This window comes from Papaver somniferum, chromosome 6, assembly GCF_003573695.1.
Source record: "Papaver somniferum cultivar HN1 chromosome 6, ASM357369v1, whole genome shotgun sequence".
Classification (NCBI taxonomy): Eukaryota; Viridiplantae; Streptophyta; class Magnoliopsida; order Ranunculales; family Papaveraceae; genus Papaver; species Papaver somniferum.
Window position 1 is genome coordinate 131,443,495 of NC_039363.1, and position 12,787 is coordinate 131,456,281.

At 37.3% G+C, this 12,787-nt stretch overlaps 1 protein-coding gene across 1 annotated transcript; it reads right to left on the minus strand.

Moving 5' to 3' along the window:
* Window positions 1–24: 24 nt before the first annotated feature.
* Window positions 25–3,860, minus strand: LOC113289328 (wall-associated receptor kinase-like 14). Its single transcript, XM_026538561.1, has 3 exons — window positions 2,909–3,860; window positions 1,880–1,957; window positions 25–1,433 (listed from the first exon to the last, which is right to left on the minus strand). Exons 1-3 carry the CDS (start codon window positions 3,627–3,629, stop codon window positions 91–93), a joined length of 2,142 nt encoding a protein of 713 aa, XP_026394346.1. The 5' UTR covers window positions 3,630–3,860; the 3' UTR covers window positions 25–90.
* Between the last annotated feature and the right edge of the window lie 8,927 nt (window positions 3,861–12,787).

Sequence of the window (12,787 nt, forward strand, 5' to 3'; positions counted from 1 at the left end):
TTCAGATAAATTTGAAATGGAAGATCGGTAAAGAGCATTCATGCATAGCTAGAGTAGAGAGAAAACACGACGAATGGAAGTGTTGGAGAATCATAAAAATCCCTTTCTGATATTCACAAATTGAGATGAAGTTGATAACATTTGGTTAACCACATTCTCCAACAAACTGTTTGACGATGGTGAGCTGTCTTCACTGAACCATGGTGCATGCACAGAAACAGGGGAGCTATCTTTTACCTCGTGAATGGAAGTCACAAGCTTAACCCTCTGCGACACAGTTAGTCTATGACTCTCCGTCACTTTCTTGATTACCGATGACCCATCCAACTTCTGATCACTTTCATCATACACGGAAGAACAAGTTGAGCCTACTGATGATGCTCCCCAGATGCCCTCTTCCATCGGTGCCCAAGCACTACGCCTGATGTAATCTAGTTCACTAGCTACTTCCATCATAGTAGGCCTCATGTCCCTATGAAACGCAAGGCATCTAAATGCCAATTCTGCCACCTTGTGTACGGAGGAAAGTGTCCATGCATCCCTGTTAGGCTCAATGAATGGGTCTATTATGTCATCCAAACAACCTTTACCTATTTTCTCTACAGCAAGTGCAGCTAAATTTATCTCGCTTTGAGGCCGTGAGAAGTCTACCACCTTCTGCGCAGTTATGATCTCCACCAAAACCACCCCAAAACTGTAGACATCACTTTTATCTGATAGGTGGAAATTCTGATGGTATTGAGGATCAAGATATCCCGGTGTCCCTTGTGGTGCTGTTGAGATGTGAGATAACTCAGTAACTCCCACCCCCACTCTAGAAAGACCAAAATCTGCAACCTTGGAGTTGAATTTAGCGTCCAACAGTATATTGCTAGACTTGATGTCTCTGTGGTATATAGGTGTGTTGGCTGAGTGGAGATGTGCGATGGCTTGTGCAGTTTCGGAGGCAATGGTAAGGCGAACTGTCCAAGGAAGGGCAGCTCCCTTTTCTCTCTGTAAATGTTGAGCTAAAGTACCATTTGGCATGAATTCATAAACAAGAATCTGCTCACTCCTTTCTATACAGTATCCTAAAAGGCGAACAAGATTTGGATGGCTCACAGAAGAGAGAAGCTTGACCTCATTCATGACTTGCTCAATCCCATCTTGATCGCGATGTCGGATCTTTTTTACAGCAACCCATTCATCATTGTGAAATATTCCTGCATAGACTGTCCCATACGCCCCTATTCCTAACATATTGTCCTCTGAGAAGTAGTTTGTGGCTTTCTCAATTTCTCTGTAGGTATAAAAAGGGATGCTACAGCTGCCCATTGTTTCTGATAATAGTCGTTTCATGTCCTTGTGGGATCTCTGAAAGGTGGGCCGACGACGTCTGAAGCAGTAGCATAAAAGAGCCAGGCCAGCCATAAAAATAGCTCCAGCAACAATGCCTGAGAAAAAGAGATGCCCATTTTTACATTAAGTTGTGTGGTTCCTTAATGTAATACTTACCAATGAACAACAAATACACGCACATGAATTGCCAAATTTAAGCAAGTATGTGTGGACAGCATTAAACCCTACTTCGCAAGCAATTAACAGTGTATTTCAGGTATCTCAGAAGTGCTAGAAGTGAAGCTTTTTCTGTATGAGCTTTTAAGTAGCTTATACAATTCTACATCCATCACTAGCTAATAAATCAACCAAAATACACTGTTACAGAGTTTAGCACATTAAGTAATCAGTTGACACTCTTTAAAACCTTTGATTATCCTTCTTATCCAAACCTAAAGATTAAACCAACTTGAGTATCTTGAACAGTTATGGGATAAATGGTTTGAAGCTTCTATTTTACAAAAAAAAAAAAAACATAAATATGTGGAACAAGAAGGATTACCTCCAATTAGAACACCGACACTCGTAGTTCCGCCACACTTCCCTGACATGTACTTCGAAGGGTTGCAACTGGAAGAAACTGCAAACATACAAATAGAGAAACAGATTAGTACATAAGTTGCATAAAACTTCAATTATGAGCTTTCACATTAAACCGTCACAACTGATATAATAACGCTACAATTATCCCCAGCAGAAAACTAGAAAATGAAGGACGGCAATCCAAATATATGCTCTGCAACCAAACTAGAATTGCTAGTAAGAATTCAAAAAGCTTCCTTTTCTTACTAGTTCACATCAAGGTGGGAGTTGAGTTGATATCTGAAGTTACTCAGATGACCCAGCAAGCAATACACGAGATGATGTTAATATAGTATATATATATATATATATACACGTTATTGGTGACCTGCATTGTACACATCCAACTCCAAGAATCCAACTATCAATATCGTCTCTACCATTATCCTCATCCTCACTAGAAAAAACATGAACAAAATTCATGGGCCTAATCTACCAGTAAAACGGGTCTGACTCAACCCAACAGGAAAAACAGAATCAACATTAAAGTCAAAATTTTGGGAAAACCAGACATAACTTCAGTTCCAGTTTTAGTGTTGGCGTAAGTGAAACGCAGTTCCCAATACAACAATTTTTTTCATCTTCAAGTTCAAAGTTCAAACTTTCATTTTCATCACAGCCCATTTTTTTCATCGTTATGACCAGACCAAAAACTTAATGGCGATCATTCAATTCTCATCATCCGCTCGTGGGTCCCACCCAACCTTGACTAAAGTTTAAAAAAATCTTCTCCAATACATGACTTTTCACTATTCTCAACCACACCAAAAACTTATCCCATTTTCATGATAGTGGTACATCCACTTTCTCTAATCATGTACATTTCATGATATACTTTTGTAATGCTCATTACACTCCTAACACTAACAGCAATTAGGTTTAATTTCATGATTAAAGGTTAGTTTAGTGCTGTTAAATTAAAAAGTTTATTGGTGGTTAAAGATCTTACCTTTCCGACAACCCTCACCGGAACGATACCCATCTCCGAAGAATCCTTCTTTGCAGTGGCACCGGAATCCTTGCCCAGAAGGAGTACGTAAATCCGTACAATTAGAATTTCGAGAACAAAACTTATCTTTTTTATTAGAACAAGAACCTTCTAACCACCATTCTAATTGAAGAGATTGAAATTGTAAAGAAACAGAAGAACTGAGATTCTTTGAATTCCGATGACCCAAAGCAATCGATGAGAATAATGTCTTACACCCACTCTGACTAATATTTTCAAAATCCATAAAACCATTTGTTCCGTTAGAGTAACAACTCAAATTACTACAACCGCTGGATTCAAAATTGGTCTCAACAAATTTTGCTGGTTCTCTACATTTATGAAGAAGCCTAGAACTGCAATTCCCTAGTAATAAGCCATTTTGAGATGTTAATCCATAGTTTTTACTGAATAGATGTCTTACATTTCCGATAGGACGACCACAGCTTTCTGGTAAATCTATAACGATAGTTTCATTAGTTATGCTTTCTACTCTGAATTCATGGATTCGAATTTCTTCTGTTTCACCGCAATTTAATTGAATTCCACAACTATTAGAAAACCCAAATGGATAAGGAACTTCGGCTGCGCCGCCGCATGATCTGTTACACGAAGATTGAGATTTGATGAAGAAGAGAATAAAAATTGAAACAAAAAGGGTATGGTTTTCCGTAAAAAACATTTTTTTTAACGATTAAAAAATGATTGATTGATTACTAACTGAATTGCAATTGAAAAAAGCTTCCTCTGGTTTTTGGTGCAATTTTCATCACTCTCTCTTGTAGTACAACTGCGAGATTTCAGCTGTGAGAAAACATTGAAACTCTGATCATCTTCATCTTCTTCTTTTGCTACAAAAAGGAATGAAGTTCCCAGAATAGTTTTGCTTTTGCTTTTGCTTTCTCTCGGTGCGTCTCGCTGTTACAGCTTACATATGGTGAAGGAATCGATGTGCTGTATAAAATGACTGAAATGTCCTTGAGGTTTAAAGATATTGGCGGGGTAGATGTGCTCTCTATTCCTGGGGAAAAAACCTTCCAAATATGGATTACTTACCAAAATATCCTTCGGAAAGAAAGCTAATCATGCATTAAGAAGTCAAAGAAAAGATTTACAGTGTTTGACTTTTCGTCCTTCAGTAGCTCCATCTCCTCACCAGTTTACAGAATCAAAGAAATTTGGTGATTTTAGTAGGAAAATACTGCTCGTCTGCTCGCGACCAAATTCAATTATACTTGATATATGATTTTTTATAAGGGCCAAGTAGCCAACTAACGTAGCTTGATGAAGTACACGAGCTTGTAGGACCAGTTTTGCATTATTAAAACGTATAACCGGATCAAAGAATGATCGCTTCAACGTTCTTGATGATACGTGTTTGCTCTGGTTACAGCTAATTATAATGTACTCCATTGCTTCCACATGTATGTCGTAGAAATAGTAAGATCAACAATATTGGTTAGCTCACATTTAAGGTTGACTCGTCGATATTAAGTGTTTCGATATCGGTTATTCCGGAGATATTTTCTTCAAGGAACAATTATTAATAATTGGTTAAGTGTAAAAGTCAATGCCTATTAATGAGATTTTTGAATTTTAGGTTGCCTATTAATAACTGATCATAATACAAATGGCAGTTAATGAACTGAAACTAGGGCTTGGTCTTGTCTGCACATCAATAATTGACACTTGACTAGAAACTTGAAAGCGAGTAGAAAGACTTGAAAATCGATACAATCCAAAGAGCACCATTCAATGGGAAGTTTCAGAAATTCGAGCTAGTGCACAATTGATTTTGACATGCACAAATGTGAGCTTCCATATCTAAAAAAAACACCTGGAGGGACGAGATATTGGGTGATGATACCGGTGACCTGAGTTCAAAACTCGTCAATTCTAAATTCTCTGCGGACCAGAAGACTTGTTTTACCTAGTTACCAACCCTTAAGACTTGTCTGAATGATTTAGAGAGGTGAATGTCGTTAGAGAAATCAACAAACTTAATTTTAAATAAGGGAATGCTGTGTTCTGTTTTAAATTGATAATCAGCTCCTAGCTAAACTGCAAGCATAGGGATATTATTTTAAGACTGTAATAGTTGCTTGCCTTGGGAGGGGTAACAACAGTTGCCACTCTGTGATTTATTGATTGCAAGCAATTCCCAACTTCCAACTATAACAAACAATTTAAGGATGTGATGTAAATTTCTCTGATCTTCTCAACTGTTAAGAGGTAGAACATGCATTAAATGAGGAAGTAACTCATTTCAAAAGATTCAAGAGGATTATCATGCAGTGGGATGGAGTGTTTTGGCGTAAAGGGTATTATGGCCATTGTAAACAGTGAATGTTCTGTTCGCTGGTTATGGGCTTTATGGTCATTTTAATCCAGTCTCTTTCCTGTTCCTTCCCGGATGGCCGAATGTCATATTGTCATTGCTTTTCTCAGCGTCTAAAGGGTTGACTAAATATCTAAACTCACAATAATCCGTCGGTCTCGCTTTGCTGCATCCTTGACTTCAGAAAAACACCAACGTGTAATACTATAAAACAGTGGCGAATCCAGAACAAAATTTTACTGGGGACACATTTTATTCTCGAAGAACATAACTAAAATCGTAGCGAAAAAAATCCCAAACATCAGCACATAAGTAAACTAAATACCATAAAGTTCATTCAAACCGAAATGTAAGTACGTTACTGAATATAAAACTTGTAAAGAAAAAAAGGTTTGATCTAGCTAAATCACCAATTAAAACTCAATAGAAACACACAACTTCTATGTCTGCCCGCGACGACTGCACATATTCTGAAACCTTTTCATGACAATATCATCTCCGATCAGATCGAATAAGTGTCTCTCAATGTAGCAAATCAAAATGTCATTCATCCATTCGTCCCCCAATCGATTACGCAAGCGATTCTTTGCAATTTTCATAGCAGAAAATACCCTTTCTACGGTGGCAGTAGCAACTGGTAGAAGTAATGCTAATGTGAGAAGTAAGTAAACCAAAGGGTACACTTCATCCTTTTTAGTCTCTACCATTTTGATTGCGAGATCAGTAATTCCATTCAATTCTGAAAAGTCATTGCTGGACCTTACATCCGCAATGTAATTTAGTAGTTGATCTTCTAGTAACACAAGTTGAGTAGGAGAAAAATCTCTTGGGTAAAACCGAGCAAAATAAATTAGTTTATCTTTGTCAAATCCAGAGAATGAGTCTCTTGGACTTAAGCATGCCACCGAAAGAAGTAATTCAGTGTTCGTCTCGGTGAAGCGATTGTTTAGTTCTTGAAGTTGCATATCTATGACTGTGTATAAATACTCAACTTGGTAATGATACAAATTATTTACCTCTTGAGTATTACGCCTTGGTTGACCCTCCCGTTGGAACACATCATTCATATCAGGAACTTTGATGCGGTGCCTTGCACAAAAAGAGGATACTTCTGACAACAATGAATCTCATTCCTTATCTCTCATTATCTGGAGTCGTTCCCTGCATACTGTAACTAATTTCATGGCATTGACAATGTCTTGATCTTTTCTCAGCAATGCCTTTGACAGATCATTTGTAATTCCCAGAATCTTTTTCATCAAGTGCAAGCTGAAAATAAAATTGAAATTTTGCAAAGAATCTAGGAGAACCTTAGCTTCAAATTTCTTATCAGAATCCACTGCTAAATCTTCCAAAAGTGTTATAACAGATGAGAATATATTAATCAGGCTTACTATCGTATTGTGATGTGAACCCCAACGTGTGTCACCAGCTCATTTAAGAGTACTTTCTTGATTAAGTCCTCTCCCAGTTAAAATCTCACCACTACATAATGCCTCAAAGACCGCCTCAGCTTGCTTTTCACGAAGCATATCTTGACGTTTGGCTGATCCAGCTACCACATTCACCAAGTAACTCATTACGACATAAAGTTCTTCTACATATGTATGTTTTTTTGCCACAGCCACAACAGCTAGCTGCAGTTGATGAGCAAAGCAGTGGACAAAATACGCGCAGTCATTATCTTTCAAAATCAGTGCCTTTATACCATTATACTCACCTCGCATATTGCTTGCCCCGTCATAACCTTGCCTTCGTAATCTGGAAATGCTCAATCCATGTCGAGAAAATAAATCATCCACTGTTGCTTTAAGTGAATTGGCAGTTGTACTAGTGACGTGTTCGATTCCTACGAAACGCTCAATTACATGACCTTTGTGCACATATCTCAAAACAATATCCAGCTGTTCTTTTGATGATATATCTTTAGATTCATCTAAGAGGAGAGTAAATGGTCCATCCCCGAGTTCTTTAATAATTTCACTTAATATTTCAGAAAAGAAGCACTTGGTTATATCTTTTTGAATATCTGATGCTATTAACTTTTGGTTCCCTGGAGCATTCTCTAGTACAACGGCTTTAATTTCTTCATTATTATCTGCCAACCATTTTAAGAGCTCTATAAAGTTTCCTCTGTTGAGAGAAGCTTCAGTTTCATCATGTCCACGAAATACAAGCCCCTGCCGTAAAAGAAATCGAACACAGTTAATCGATGCCCTCAACCTTTTCCTATTATCCCTTTTCTCTTCCTCCGACTGTTTTTCAATAATTGCATCAATGTGTTGTTTCCTATTCATTAACACCTCACAATTTTTCAAAGCCTTATTATGTGCACTTTTTGGCCCCCCAATATGTAGTTGTAGCCTTTCTTTCTTCCTCCAACCTCTAAATCTTTTTCCCACAAAGGAATCACCACTACCAGCTCTAAACAAATAGCAACAAAGAAAAAACACCGCATCTGTCGAAATGCCATATTCCAACCAACTTGGGTGCTCGTTGAACCAAGAGCCGCAGAACTTTCTTGGCCTGCCACCAGATATTCTTGTTGGATAGGTGTGCTTCTTTGGATGACAAGGACCTCTTTGTAGGTAAGCTCTTCGAACTCGGTCTCTGATATTGGGATCATAATCAAATATTGGAGTTTGCAGTCCTGGATCCGAAGGTAGACTTGCCAGTAAGTTTTCATTCACATTGTTTTCAGCTGCGCAGGACGGTGCTACATTCTGGGCACTTGAACTCTCAGCATGAATTACATGATTTCGCGTTGTAGAATGCAGGTTTGAGACAGAAGGTGCTGTTGTAGCATTGTTGTCTCTATTTTTTCTCTGGAAGTACCTAAGCATTTTTTTCTGAGAACCACAAACAAAATTTCATTAGCCTCACTACAATATTAGAGACCAATGAGTTACAAAGAATACAATTGGTCTCTATGATTATTAATCCTCACTAGTCACTACAAACAGGAAACACAAAACATTACAGTACTATGATTATTAAAGATGAAGAAAAAAAAGATTGAATCAAATGTTATTGTAAACACTATGGAATTACAGAACCATGAAAAATAAGCAACTAAATGTGTTAATCCGAAACTAAACCCATATATCATAACACCTATGCCTACACACATCCAAAGTATTTGAGATTTTCTGTTGTAGTTTAGAAATGACTATAACACCGAACTTAGATTTTTACAGGAACTGTCAATCAACTTGAGCTTAAACTCTTCCAACACACATCCATAAATCTATTCACACAATGGAATAAATTAAACACTATTCACACAAGTTTTAATAAAAAGAGCAACAATAGATAAAACAAATTGGATACACATTTCTTCCCTAATTAACAGATCTTGAGGAGTTGAGGTATTGGATACTAAAATTGAAATCAAAACCCATTATATCTAATTCCCAAAGCCAGCATCCACGGTATCTCAAAAATTGATGACAATTATAGAAATCAGGACAAAGTTTCACTCACTAACATAATGATTATAAGCCACGAAACACAATTTTAAGTAGTAATCACTAATTAACTTAATTTTCTTACCACAACAAAACAAAGCAATGACACCCACCGACTGTTTGTGAAATTGCAGTATCACTTTTCCCTTAAAATTGATCAATTTCGTCAAACCTAAAAGAAAAATCGAAAACTCACCATCATAATAAACCCCAATTTCATCAATCAGTAAGAAAATATACATAAATTAAGTGATTCAAGAAGAAAAATATCAAAAATTAGAGTATTTAGGAGGTAGGAGTAAAAACCCTTACTTGGAAACTGAATTGATGCAGACGGAGACTGATGAATGTTTAGTTGTTCATATAAACCATATAAGAACCACAAATATAAGGAAATCATCGTGATTTCAGCAGATTTTCTCCCAATTTTCCTTCATTCTAGGGCAGTTTTAGTTCGTGGAAGTGAGTTATGCGCAGGAATAGGGCTGAAATTAGTTTCAGAAGCATATCTGTTCCAAGTTTTGGCGTTAATAGAAAGGGGGCACGAAGCTAAATCACGTGAATATTACACCGGATCTTTTCCTTTTAGAAAATTTAGGGGGGGCCAGTGAACCCACTGGCCCCAGTGTAGATTCGCCACTGCTATAAAAGATTGATTAAGCAGTTAACCAACCACGATACAATATCTTAGTTTTAGGCCTTCCCAAGGTGGAACAGCTAAATAAATTTGAAATTGACTCAATGTTATTTTAATTTCATTTGGTGATGGAAAATTGACTTCATGTAGCTCATACAGATGCAGAGAATCCCAATACAAACACACCTTCAAACCGAAGGTAATAACACGATTAGTGCCGCCAAATAGTAATGCGCGTAATAAGAGAGAATGCGAAAATGTGGTAAGACTTGCTGATCGGATACTACACGTACAACTATAATTCATGGTTGTCAATTTAGAAAGACTATATGAGTCCACCAATGAAATGCAATGTCACATGTTATAGCTAATAGGTTTTTTTTACCCGACAGGAAGATGGTTACGGATGAAATAACAACAACCATAAAATGGTCCTCTTAGAGCAACTGCAATGGACGAGTAAACCCAAATTTTCAGTCGAGTGGGCTGGCGTAGTGGGACGGACCATCGATCAAAATTTGATCAAAGAGTAAAATCCAGACCAAATTTGGTCTGGGATTAGGACCAAATCCAAATATAGTCGGGCGTTGATATAATCTCCGCTACACATCGGGCGTTGATATAATCTCCGCCATTCATCGGGTGTTGATATAATGTACGCATGAAACGGGGCGTTGATATAATGTACGCCTGAAACGGGGCGTTGATATAATGTACGCCCGATGGGGCGTTGATATAATGTACGCATGAAACGGGCGTTGATATACTTAACGCCCCACTTTCACAAATTTTCAAAACTTACATGGGGCGTTGATATACTTAACGCCCCATTTTTTTCTTTTTTCAAAACTTACATGGGGCGTTGATATACTTAACGCCCCATTTTTTTCTTTTCTTTTTTTTTTTTTTTGTTTGTGAAGCGTAGAACAATACCAACGCCCCACTCGCGCGTTATCTTTACCAACGCCCCATTCGGGCGTTATCTTTACCAACGCCTGATCCCAGGCGTAATGTTTATCAACGCACGACCAAATATACTCTTTTCCCACTACGCCACATGACGGACTAAACCCAAATTTGGTCTTTTTTTTTAGTCTTTGGTCTTTGGTTATACTCGCACCACTGTGGACGCTCTTAGTGATCAATGGTACATGACGCAGCAGTTTAGTTTGACTTCGTATTGGACCAACATGCATGCACATTAAGTTTTTTCTTGACTAACCCAAAAGGATGAAAGTATATCGGCAGGTTAAACAGTTTCTGTAATTCTATGAAAAGTTTGAAAGATGATGACCAAATGATTCGTGTTGTCCCCTTGGTGATGTTGCAATAGATTTTTTATTTTATTTTTTCTGTTTTTTTTTTTTAAGCAATTGTACACTACACACTACTAGTAGACAACAAAGAGACGACCATATTCCCTCTTACTGATGGAGAAACGCACTATTAAAAATTCTTTTTTGTTCTTAGTAAAACAAACCGATATAATTTAATTTAGTTTTTTTTGATTGGTTAATCTGAAAATTTATTGAGAAAAAAACACTTAAGAGATACCTCAACCCAATGACTACAACCAAACAAAAGTGGAGCTGAAAGGGGGTACGGCTACCCGTGTAAAAAAACCACAAAAATCTACAGAGACATCTACAAGAAATCCCATAAAGAAATCATCATATTTGCCATAAACCCTGACATCTTTGTGTTTGATTCGGCCCAAAAGAATGCATGTAATCTGATATCTCTAGTTAGGCTTGCCAAAATTTTCTTATTGTTATCGAAGATTCTTACATGTCGCTTTTTCCATATGCACCACCATATAGCAACCGGGATGTTATTCCATATTCCACTAAGCCTGTCATCCCCTGATTAAACTTCCAAGTCTTCATAGATGCAGTTATATTAGAGTCGTACGTCCATAGGAAGTGGCACCCTTCAACAAAATAATCTCATACTCTCTGGATTCTCCAACATTCATGAACAAGTGCGAGCTTGATTCATTATCTTCCTCAACAAAACCACAAACACTAGAGATATTCATACCTCTTCTTAAAAGTTTATTCGTGATCGTTACCCTATCATGAGAAAGAATCCAAAGAAAGAAATTGATTTTGTGAGTGTAGTCACGGCTCCAGACGATATTGGTTGGATAATTCGTCTCGTCTTGATCCCCATATTCTCCAATTTCATCCTTAACCATCTATTGACCATGATCACTTCCAACCCATATTTGGGTATCCGTAACACCTTCTTGAATAAATATAATAGAAAGAAGGTTTGATATAGATAAGATTTCACTTGAGATATTTTGTGAGACCACCTTCCCAAACTTCATAGCCACCACACACTCTTTGGTTCTTGAAGCTCCGAATGCCAAAGGAAACATGTCACATAATTTTTCATTACCGAGTCAAACATCTTTCCAATATCTAGTTTCTTTTCCCCCCGCCAAATATATCTTTATTGAAATCTTCAAGATCTTTATAAGTATTAATCCACAAACTACCGCATTTTGATCCTTTGGGTTGGAGAGTTTCCCGACCGATGGGTGTTTCACCATATTTTTCAACCATAAACTTGCTCCATAAAGCATCTTTCTCTAAACCAAATTTCCACCACCATTTTCTTAGCAAAACCGAATTCACTTGCTTAGTCCTTCTAACACCTTGACCACCTTTCTCTTTTAGTTTAGAGACCATTGTTAACTTGACATTATGAACTCTTTTCTTAAATAAAAAAATAGCAAAAGATGTTTGTCCATGTTGTTTCATGGATAACCATAGTCTGCTTCAATGCCAATGGCTATATACAAAATGTCCACAACGAGATTGCATTGGCACTAGGAAGGTAAAAGAGTTCATACCGGAGAAGATAAGGTATTTGGAATGTGAGTATGCTAAATGTCCGGGAGAAGCACAATGTTTGGAGGATGCAATGAAAGATGCAATCAAACAAGAAAAAGTTGACGAACTATGCAAGAACTTCAAACTAAAAGGAAAGATGGAGTTTGAATGACCAAGGGGATTCCATGTGAAACTCAGGGTTCTTTATGGAAATGCACCGGTCAAGTGCAAAGAAAACATATAGAAAACGAGACTGAAAATGCCTTGTATGTGAAACGGTGGCATGGGCTGAATAAGTGTAGTTATGTTTTAGTTTAACCAAGAGTTTGAATACCAATTGATGTGATTGTAGTTTTTTATAATTTAGTATGTGTTGATGTTCTTATAAGAGTTTAAGTTTGATGAACATGATGTAATGTGCTTTTACAATAATTGATAATAGTTATTTTCATATTCATATGATTCACGATTACACTAAGCACATGCAACAATCATTTAAACCAATAGGCGACCCTATTGGACGAGTTATGTCTCATGAGGGTTTACAGAGAGATATAC

Excerpts from the sequence above, each read along its gene's own strand:
- LOC113289328 (XM_026538561.1), bottom strand. The coding sequence starts at position 3,629 with ATGTTTTTTACGGAAAACCATACCCTTTTTGTTTCAATTTTTATTCTC. Across the intron at positions 1,958-2,908 it reads CGGTGAGGGTTGTCGGAAAG|TTTCTTCCAGTTGCAACCCT; the intron begins GTAAGATCTTTA and ends GTATGTTTGCAG. Across the intron at positions 1,434-1,879 it reads TGTCGGTGTTCTAATTGGAG|GCATTGTTGCTGGAGCTATT; the intron begins GTAATCCTTCTT and ends TCTTTTTCTCAG.